Source organism: Rhinatrema bivittatum, chromosome 5, assembly GCF_901001135.1.
Source record: "Rhinatrema bivittatum chromosome 5, aRhiBiv1.1, whole genome shotgun sequence".
NCBI classification, from domain to species: Eukaryota; Metazoa; Chordata; class Amphibia; order Gymnophiona; family Rhinatrematidae; genus Rhinatrema; species Rhinatrema bivittatum.
In genome coordinates, this window is record NC_042619.1 from 352,063,542 (window position 1) to 352,074,991 (window position 11,450).

Here is an 11,450-nt window from a genome sequence, read left to right on the forward strand (position 1 = left end):
GAGGGCGACTAGGAATAGTACCTTCCAGGAGAGGAATCTTGGGTGACAAGTGTCCAGAAGCTCAAAGGGTGACAGCATTAATTGCTCCAGGACTAAGTTTAAGTCCCATGGAACTGGAGATTTCCAGACCGGAGGCCTCAGGCATAGAACGCCTTTCATGAATATGGAGATGAGCAGGTGGCAGGAGATTGGGGCCTCGTTGTGAAGGGAATGGTAGGTTGCTATGGCACTGAGATGGACTCTGACTGATGCCGTGGCTAGCCCTTTTCGGTAGAGCAGATGGAGGTATTCCAGCAGTTGCTCAGGAAAGCAGGTGAATGGGTCTGTACTGTGTTCTGAGCACCAGGTGGAGTAGCACTTCCTTTGATAATTCTGTTTGGTGGAGGGTTTCCTGGAGGAAACTAGGATATCCTGAAGCTGAAGGGAAAGGTTCAGGTGGTGGAGTACCACCCTTTCAATCTTCACGCGATGAGATGCAGGGATGAGTGAAGGGGGTGAAGTAGGGAGCCCTCTTCCTGGATGAGCAGATTCGAACTGTTGCCCAGGGAAATTTGTGTGTCCACAGATAGCCGAATGAGATACGCGTAGCACGGTTGTCTGGGCCACACTGGAGCAATGAGTATCATGTCTGCATCGTCCATGATGCACTTCTGGACTGTGCGAGATATCAGAGGTATGGGAGGTATGGGAGGGAAAGCATAGAGAAGACCCTCCGTCCATTCGATGAGGAATGCATCCTGAGCTAAGTGCCGGGAACTGGGGATCACCGAGCAGAAGGTCTGCAACTTCCAATTTTGTTCTGTAGCAAAGAGATTGACGCACGGAAGACCCCAGGCTTGAAAGAGTCTTTCTGCCACATCCTGATAAAGCTCCCACTCATGGAGGTGAAAGATTCTTCTCAGTCTGTCTGCTCTAGAGTTGTTGATGCCCGGCAGGTAAGTGGCCTGTAGGGTGATGGATTTTCTCTCCGCCCATTCCATGATCCTTATGGCTTCTCTGCATAGGTTCCAGGAACCAGACCCTCCTTTGTTGATGTAGAATATGGTGACCTGGTTGTCCGTGTGGCCCAAGACAGTCTTCCCTTGAGCGAGTGTTCGAAAGCCCAAAGAGCATTCTGAATGGCACGAAGCTCCAGGAGGTTCCCAGTTGGACCACAGGCCTTGAGTTTGGAGGTAGACTAGGTGGAAGCATCAGTGGTGAGGATGGTGTAATGTACTGGGGGCTGTAGCGGTGCTCCTGTCGAGAGCACCAACGGTGTTAGCCACCACTCCAAATCCAGTCTCATACTGGACGTGAGGGTGACTGGAGTGGATAGAGGATTGCAGAACTGGCTCCATTGGTACTTCAGACCCCGATGTAGATGGCGCGTGTGGAGGCGAGTGTGGGGAACAATGAATATGGATGCTGCCATTTGCCAGAGGATGGTTAGGATCTGACAGGCAGGGGCAATGGTGGCTTCGAGTAGGCAGCTGGCTAGCGATGTGAGGGCAAGGGCCTGGGATTCCGGGAGGAAGGCTCTGTCTCTGATGGTGTCGACGTGAGCCCCAATGAATTTTATGGTCTGAGTGGTTTGCAGATTCGATTTCTCGTAGTTGACAAGCAGTCCCAGGCTATCCAGACAGCGTATATTTGCTAGAAGATGGGTGTGTAGGAGTAAAGGATTTGGGGCTACCAGCTGCCAGTCATCCAGGTAGGGGAATAGCTGAATACCCCGCCTTCAAAAGGCGAGCCACCTAGACATTTCATAAATACTCTGGGGGCTGAGGAAAAGCCGAAAGGCAGCACCTTGCATTGGAAGTGGTGGCCATTGCCTGTGAAGCACAGGTACTTTCAGGACGCAGGATGCATCGGGATGGGCGAATATGTATCCTTGAGGTCGCGTGAACACATCCAGTCGTCGGGTCGAAGGAAGGGCAGGATGGACTTGAGTAACGTCATCTTGAACTTCCCCCTCATTAGGTATTTGTTGAGAGAACGCAGATCCAGGATGGGTCGTAAACCTCCCAACTTCTTGGTTATGAGGAAGTATTGGGAGTAGAACCCCTGATGGAACTGAGCAGAGGGTAGTTTGCGAACGCAGCTCTGGTGAAGTAATTTGTTGATCTCTTCCTGTAGGGGTCTGCTCTGTGCATTCAGCTGTCTGTTGTGCACTACGTGCAGAACAGATAGAATGGTTGCAAAATTGAGGGAGTAGCCATCCTTGATGATTCATAAGATCCAATGGTCAGATGTGATCGCCTTCCATGCTGGAAAAAAGTGGGAGAGCCTGCCCCCTACTGGTAGTGGTAGAGATGGTTTCACATCCCCTAAAAACCCTGTGGGGGCTTAGGGGAGTTGGTGTCCTGAGGCGGGCAAGGCTGTCGAGGAAGGCGCTGGCGAGCCCCTTGCTGCTGAGGTGGCTGAGGGCGAGTTGGCGTATACGGTTGCAGACGGTAGGACGGGTAAGGCCTATAGGTACACTGCTGGTAGTAAGGCTTCCTATATGATTGGTATTACCGCTCAGAGGCCGCTGAATCTGAAGGAGTGGTTAGCAACATGACAGCTACCTTTTTCTCCTTGAGTTGTGCTACAGTCTCCCTTAATTCGTCTCCAAAAAGACTGTCCGGGAGACAGGGGATGTCGGACAGCTTTTCATGCACATCTTCGCGAATTGCGCTCACTTAAAGCCATGCTAAACGACATGCCACAATAGCGTTCACAGTAGATCTGGCCGAGGTGTCTAAGGCCTCAAATAGTTCGGAGGAGGTGCCGCAGTCCGTCCTCCAAGTCATGGAACTGGACAGGAGGTTGTTGGTCCGGAGAAGCCTCCTGTAGCAGGGGTTTTAGTGATTGCAGACACTCATACAGGTATTGTATAATATAAAATTGGTGCCGCTGAATCTTGGCATTTAGCATCCCTGGCTGAAAGGCCCACTTCCCGAAATTGTCCAAGTACTTGGATTCTTTCTGGGGGGGGGGGGGGGGGCCGAAATTTGCACGCATAAATCTATGCCCGTGCGTAATTCTTAAAATCCGGCCCACAGTGTTTTCTATTGATTTTGTCTGAGGAATATAGAATTGTAGGTCATCTGCGTAGAGGAAGAAGTTTAGTCCTAGGTCTAAGAGAAGTTGGCATAGCGGTAGCATATAGATGTTGAATAGTGTAGCCGATAAAGTTGATCCCTGTGGCACTACAGTGTTACACTGGAAGTTGTCAGAGATCTGGTTATTGAATTTTACTTGGTATGTTCTCTCTTCTAGAAAGGACGTGAACCATTTTAATACTGTTCCATCTATCCCAATGTTTCTTTATTTGATGACATAGCAGTTTATGGTCTACTGTGTCAAATGCTGCTGTGATATCGATGAGTACTAGGCAGTATGATTTGCTGGAGTCAAATCCTCCTAGTATACGGTCAGTTAATGATAACAGAAGGGTCTCTGTTGAATGTTTTTTTCTGAAATCAAATTGGATTTGGATATAGAATTTCATCATCTTCTAAATGTTCCTCTAGCTGTTTGAGAACTATTTTTTTTAGTATTTTTGCTAAGAATGACAGACTTGATATCGGTCGATAGTTGTCCCAGTCATCAACTCTCCCTTCTTTATTTTTTTTTGTAATGGTTTTATGACTGCTTGTTTCAATCCTTTAGGTATCTGGACTTCTGTTAGTGATAGATTGATTAGGTTTGTGATTGAGGGTGTAATTATTTGGTTTATTTGTTTCAGTGATTTGGCTGGGATTGGGGCTCTTAGATGCAGTGAAGGTTTTAATTTGTTGACGATTCTACTTATCTCCAGTTTTGATACTATTTCAAAGGATGACCATGTATTTTTATTGAGTGTTTCTTCTGTAGTGTTAGTTGTATCAGTTTTCCACTGTGCACATTTTAGTTGATTCTTCAGTTTCTTTGTTTTTTCAATTAAGGTGGCTGCATATACGTTGCATGATTCTTTGGAGAGGTTAGAGTTTTTTTACTTATTTGAAGCTGGATCTCTAGATTTTTCACTGTTTCGAATAGGAGTTTTGAATTGAATGTAACTCCATGGATTTGTTTTGCATAGTATTCTTTTTTAGATTTGTTGGTAAGGGTGCGATATTGCGAGAAGTAAGCTTTGCATTTTTTTTGTAGATTCGTTGGGTGCTTTCTCCATTGTTTTTGTTTTCTTAGATTTTGTTTTGTTTTTCTTAGGTCTTCATACCAGGTGTTGTTCTTGTTATTGTAATAGCAATCGCTGTTGTAATTCCAATGTACACATCTAAGTCTTCATCCAGTAGTGAAGATGAATTACTTCAAGTTCAACTCAGATCAGGAAGATTTCAGTCTGCTTTAAATTAAACAAAATCCCCAGTTTTTACTAATCTTTGCGGGAAAAATCCCACTGGATTTTCATCCCACATCTCAAAAAAAATCTAAAAATAAAATCAGAAAGGGATCTTAGGAGCTGCAAAATGGATTTTGAGTCCATCTGCTGGAGGAGTTCTACAGGTCTGCTTTAGGTCACCTGCTCACAAAATGTTACTCTTTAAAAATAGTAGATGAATTGATTAAATGAAACTGCAGATTTCATGCAGGTTCGTTGAATTGGTTTGTGAATCTCTTTTAAAGATGGCGGCCCATCCCTAGTTATAACCATCTCGCCCAGTCATTTGTCTTCAAGTATTATGTCCAGTAGGGTTGAATTTTGAGGGGGAAAAAAGTGTCTTTTTGCATAACAGTGCATTTTTAAATGTTACAAGTGAGTATTATTTCCTGCTGTTTGTACTATTAAAACACTGCCCAGTACAGAAGGCATGATTTCCTTTAACATGCAACGTAAAGTATGGACTGTATATTTTTAATGTGAATATCATCAAGATGTAATCATCATCAAGATGTAATTCATTTAATCAATTCAGATGGTACAAAATGCGGCAGCCAGAATACTGACAAACACGAGGGGAAGAGACCACATTTCTCCCATCCTTAAAGACCTACACTGGCTGCCAATCCACTACAGAATCATGCATAAGGCCATTACCACTATCTATAAAGCCATCCATCACCAAGCTCCACTAAACCTACAAATCCCGTTCAGAAAACATACCTCTTCCAGACCTACTAGAGAAGCTTACAGAGACTTACTACATGTCCCCCATGCCAAAACCTCTCAACATATATCATTTAGAGACCGGGCTTTCTCTACAGCAGGACCATCTCTATGGAACTCCATTCCACCGGAACTTCATCAAGAACCGTGCCTTCGAACATTCAGAAAAAGGCTTAAGATGTGGTTGTTCAAACAAGCATTTCCAGACCCTATTTGAATTGTATATTAACGACAACCACAATCAGACATTCTTAGAATACTGTAAATAATGGCTCTTACTGTTAAGTTCCTTTAGACTTTCCTCCACCCAGTTTTAGCATCCTGTTTTATTGTAACTTCAGAGTTTTTCATTTCACTTGTTACAGTTTTTCAGTTCTGTTCAGTTATTTATTTTAATTTACACCCCCTGTTAAATGTAAACCAGCATGATATGATTCTAATCATGAATGCCGGTATAGAAAAACACTAAATAAAGTACCTCTCTCTTTAGTTTAGCAGTACTGCTATAGGAGCAAGCATTTACCATTTTTTTATTTGACAAAAGCTTTTGACACTGTCAGTAGTTCTGGATGGTTCAGAGTCCTGGTAAAGATTGGATGCCCCCTCCTATGATACTTTCTTTTCATGAAAACATATAAGCTACAGTTCAGTTTGATGGATCAGCTGCTGACAAAGTGAAGAACAAAGTCAAGCAGGGATATGGTCTGAGCCAACACTCTTTGGATTTTGTTTTCTATGTTGCACTATGCTTTTAAGGCCTTGGAGGAAGGGCATGTATTTATAGGCCAACATCAAATGGTGAAATTTATCATCTGTCTCATTTAAGGACCAAGACAAAAAAGTGTGGCATATATGTATTCAGGAACTCCTTTTTGCAGTTGTTGCTGTACTTTCTGCCTATGAAGAAGGTTGCCTACAAACACTCATGAATCTCATTTCTCACACTTGAAGCATTTTTGTTCTACCAGTATTAAGGTGACTGTGGTCTCAAGGTAGGATGCTCATTAGTCACCGTTTACCCATTACAATACATCTCTGGAGGAAGTAGATACATTCAATAACCTCCAATCCAGAGTGAGTGATAAACATAAAATCACCAAATTTACATGGATTCATTTCTATATTAAATTAATTTTCATGTTTTTAACAGAAACATATAAGAACAAACTGAGCTCTAAAAATAATAGGCCAAATGCTCATCAAATTCTAATAAAATGGAATCAACCAAATCAAATAGAATTTAAAAAGAACAGAACGATTTACAGTAATGCATGAACATGCCTTTAGTCAAATGGATGCAGCCTTATTAGCATAAGTATGCATCACTAATTATCTGGATCTGATTGGCTTACACTGGATATTATGTATAATGAATGCACCAATCACATCCCATTCCATGTGAGGTAATTTTTGACAATTTTCTATCCACGACTGTCCCCAGGCGATCAGGGAAATACAAAGAAACCTAAAGAATTTAATAAAATGACTCAGTAGGAACATGTTTAAGTAATGGAAGGTGGGTATTACCACTTGCTGTGTACACTAATGAATTCTGAAGCAGTACAGAGAGTATAGCTTTCTTTTAAGAACTTGTGCACTGCATACATACTCTGCCTATGGTTTTAGGGACCACTGCAAATTTCGAGGGTGGAACAGACAAACTTAGAAAAATTACAAAATGAAAATTCTTTGGCATTTCTAACAATGTTAATTTTAGAAAGAATTTCTGGAAGTAAATGAAAGTAAAATAAAGAAGCATAGTTAGGTCTTCACGTTATAGGGATGCTACTCATCTTCAAAACTAAAAACAATTAAAAGTAAGCTTGAGCGTGCAGTGAATTCTGTAACCAAAACTGCTGCCTGAAAATACAAAGATAATATTGCTAAGCTTTACAGCTTTTTTTTTTTAATCTGGAAAAGAAGTGTCAGCAATTTTCTTTTATGGATAACTTCAACTTAACCGACTCAAATATTCTTTGTAGGTGTATCATTTAAAAACACTAAGGAAAAAAATAACAACACTGATTTATCATCTCTGCAAATTGAGAGCTTTGTTCTAGTTACTAGATACTCGGCTACCCTACACCCTTTACTGAGTTTATCAGGAAGCTGCTGAAGTAACATAAGATGCCTGTTCAGACAAGTTAAGCAAGAGCTTCAAGTGCAAACGGAGAAAGAATATACACTAGATCTCACACTAGAGAGTAGAAGCTTTGCTATCAAAAATTAAATTTCTCCTTCAAAAGATATATGGTACTTAATTTTATCACATCTTAAAATCCCAATCCCCAGATGGCACGCCCAAGCTACTGAAGATCCCTCTCAGTAAGTCTAGAGCTGGTGAGGGTTATTCTGGTCCTTGAAATCCATCTATCAATCAGGTTTTCAGGATATTCCCAATGAATATGCATGAGATAGATATACATGCATATTGTCTCAACTGTATGCAAATATCTCATGCATATTCACCAGGGTTATTTATTTATTTATTTAACAGTTTTATATACCGACCTTCATAGTAAATAACCATATCGGATCGGTTTACAATTAACAAGAATAAAACAAGTTATCCTGAAAAACCTAACTGATTTGTGGCCTTCAAGGAGCAGAATTATCCACCCCTGGTCTAAACCCCTCAGAACCTCTTTTGCCTGCAGGTGTTGCTGCATTGGCAGTTACCTTCCTTCTCCAGACTTTGAATACATCACCTCCATAACATACGGTAAATTGTAGTCCCTTTAGCCACGAATCTCAAGTCCCAAAGTTAACAGCACGAACAAATATGGCCACACCATAAAGGCTGTTCCTACAATAATCAACTCTAGGGCTGTACTTAGCTAACTAATGAAGCTGATTAAGTTGTCATGCTCTGTATTAACAGGATCTTTTACTCTATTGCTCAAAATTCTGTTATCAGAATACTATACTTTAATATGCCTTAATGCTACATATATGTGTGTACCACAAATATTTTTTCAACAACCAATTTTACCTCATGAATCAGAGTAAAAATGTCTCAGTGCGAATAAAATTTAAGATTAAAAGCTTAATTTTGAACAATTTAGGTGCATATTGAAGAATTATTCAACAAGTGCCTTTTAGTGGGCAATATTCAAAATTTTTTATCTGAGTAAATGCATATTTACACATGTAAAAATCCCCTTTGAAACTGCTCTTTTCCTCTCCTCCACCATGTGGACAAAGGTATACACACTGTGAAACTAAATGCATACTTTAGCCTGCAGAAAAAGGAAATGAGATTAAGTCAGGAGAGGGAAAGTATACTGTCTGGTGCATATGGACCATTTTCAATGCAGGTGCAAAGTATGCAGGTACAAAACTGAAAACAATCTTGCAAAACCATGAGTGCAAAGTACCCATAGGTCAGAAAACTACCCACAGGGTTTGAAAATTGCCTTCAATAGGGATTATTCTGTAATAGCCCACATAGATTTAAAATCATGTACCCATAGATTTTGCATCAATATTAAAAGGAAAAAGTACATATGCACTTTCCATTTGAAAATCATCCAACCAAAATGGTACACAAATATTTACACCTGCTAAATGTATGTGCAGTGCTTTTTCGAGGAAAAATACATGAATACATTTGAATATGCAGTAGTATAAAGGTAAGTTCAAACTCCTCCCCAATCCCACCCCCAGAAACGCCTCTGCTCACTTCAGATAAAACTACACAAATACAGACCCTATGCACATGCAGATCAGGCTGTCAATTTTGCAGGCGACCATTTCCATGTGTAAAAGCCCTGTTTTACCCAGAGAAAGATCTATGAAAATTACTGCCTGAATGATGAAAGGAAGTGCAACACTCAAAGCAAGAATAAAACAGATCCTGAGGAAGGTCTGTGGAACCATCACTGTATGACAGAAGTACTTCTAAGTAGAACAAATATTTTTAACAATGGTTGGAGATCAGGCATATTATGGTATAAACCTTCTTTGTTTTGCAACAGCACAGAAATACAAAATCTAGATATCATTATTTTGAATAATTTGCTCTACGCCCAGTATATAGTAGTGTGGATGACATGTTAATTCACATAAACCCACAGAACAACTGGTAAAAAATTATAGATGGTACCATTTTAAAATTTAGTTGGTTTTTTGTTTTTTGTTTTTTTTTTAATGTTTCATCTCATATGGCTTTTGGCGTACACCTTCTGCCATGTTGCTATCCTCTCTACGGATCATCTCCAACCTGGACACATTTTAGATGAGATCTCACTATGCCCTGTATAGTGACATTATCACATTTTTTCTAATGATTATGCCTCTGCTTATGCATCCTAAATTCCTTCGACTCTGGACACCACCTGTACTAGCTTAAGATCAAATATGTTTTTTGTTCATTGTTCCTTGTATTAAGCCCCGGTCGGTTTCTTAAGACCAGGGCAGTTTGCCGTTCTATGTAAACCGGACTGATTTGTATCCAATACAAGAATTTCGGTATATAAAAATTATAAATAAATAAACAAATATGGTCACCACAAACAGGCCGATGCAATACAGTGCACTCAGCCGAATGCACTGGTTATAACCCGTGGTTGAACATGCATTTTGGATGTATGTCCACAACTCTTATGCTATAAGGAGATTAGCGCGTCCAAAATGCACATCCAACACCGCACAAAACTAACAGCACTCATCACATGCAAATGCATGTTGATGAGGCTATTAGCTATTCTCCCCAATGCAAATAAAAAATGTGCACCCGACGTGCATATTTTTGTCACCTGCCCAGTGCAGGCGTTAATTTTTGAGCAGCCCAAAAAGTGTACAGAAAAGCAGAAAGTACTGCTTTTCTGTACTTCCTCTGACTTAATATTGTGGTGATAGCGGTTAGGAAAAGGGATGTTCAATTAACGCGCATCTATTTTCCTAACCTGTGGCTATGCACTTGAGCATGTTTTCCTAAACCGCTAACAGTCATCTCTCCTGGGTGCCCACTACTGAGGTGGTGCTAGGGGCACACAATTTCCCCTAGCGCCTCCTTTTTCTGTGGCAGGCGATTTAAATATTAAATTGGGCGCCCCAGAGATATCGAGCGGCACGCTTTAGAAGAGCAGGCGCTCAATCATGAGCGCCCGTTTTCCCCACGCCAATATTGCATTGGCCTGAAAGTCTCTTCCAGATCAGTGCGCATCATTATCTCATATCCCCTCCCACACACACTCTTCTCCCATCATTGGGTACTACTTCCTTGGATTTCTGCACATCAGAGCATGATTTTGTCAGGTGTGTGTGTGTGTGGGTCCCCAATAGATCTTACCACTCTTCAAGTTTTCTTAGATCACTTCTCATTTTATCTACTCCATCAGGAGGTGTCTGCTCTGTTGCTGATCTGGGTGTCTGTTACAAAGAGACAAACTTTTCCCCCTCCACAAGATCACCATTTGGAGAGGCACGACTAAGGGCAGCCAAGTGCACACAGCTCCCAAATTGCAGAACAGTTCAAGTTACTTTCTCCTACTTAGCTTCCTTTTCAGCGCCATGCTCATGCACCAGCTTCCGAGGACACTGGACCAGCTACTTTTATATGCGTCACGACCATTGCACATATACCGAGGTAAACATACAAGTCCAGAAAGAATATTTTATATCTATCCGTGTATGTGTGTAAAGGAAGCCAAGTCCGTGCTGCCGGGGGGGGGGGGTCACAGACGCGGAGGTGCTGGGGGGGGAGGGGCAGCGCTCCTCCTCTCACCTGGTCTATGTACTGCCGGACCCGCTTCCTCAGCCGCTCCAGGTTCATCGTCCTCCGGACGCGCGCGGCGGCGGCGGCGGCAACAACGGCCGTCAGAGGCGGACGGGTCCCCTCGGCGGCCTCCAGCTCGCGCTCCACAGCTCAGCCCCGGGCAGGGAACGCGGCGGCGGCGGCGCTGCAGCGAGCGAGCGACCACCCCTGGACTGCTCTCTCTCTCTCTCCACCCGGCGAGCGCTCAAGGAAGGAGCGCAACGGGAAAAGCCATCCTCCCGGGAAACAGCGGCCGCCCGCGCGCGCGCGGGGGGTTCCTTCCTGGGGCGCCGCGCGGCCTCGCTCGCTTTCTATTGGCGGAGGCAAGCCAGAGGACAGGGCTTCGAACGTGCGCGTGGTTCGACGCCGGCCAGCGTCAGATGACCAGCCTGCGGCGTCACTGCTTGTCTGGGGTGCACGTGCTCCGTCAGCTGTCCTTCCCCCCCCCGGGCCGCTGTGTTTCTTAGCGGATGCTGAATCTCGGAAGGTTTGCAGCATCTTCTGCTTCTTATTGCACAGAGAAAGGGTTCGCTCATCTGTTTACCTGTCAGGGGGCTAACGATGTGGGATTGTGGCTTAAAGCGTGCTAAAAAAAAAACCCATTTTAGCTGTCAGCTTGCC

At 42.8% G+C, this 11,450-nt stretch overlaps 1 protein-coding gene across 1 annotated transcript in view; it reads right to left on the reverse strand.

The window, feature by feature from the left end:
- The window catches only part of CDC16 (cell division cycle 16), a 71,609-nt gene extending 60,361 nt beyond the window's left edge, over positions 1-11,248 (reverse strand). The window contains exon 1 of the mRNA XM_029604613.1: positions 10,800-11,248. Coding sequence (XP_029460473.1) covers positions 10,800-10,847 — 48 coding nt within the window. The 5' untranslated portion in view covers positions 10,848-11,248. The remainder of the gene's footprint in view (positions 1-10,799) is intronic.
- Positions 11,249-11,450: the final 202 nt, after the last annotated feature.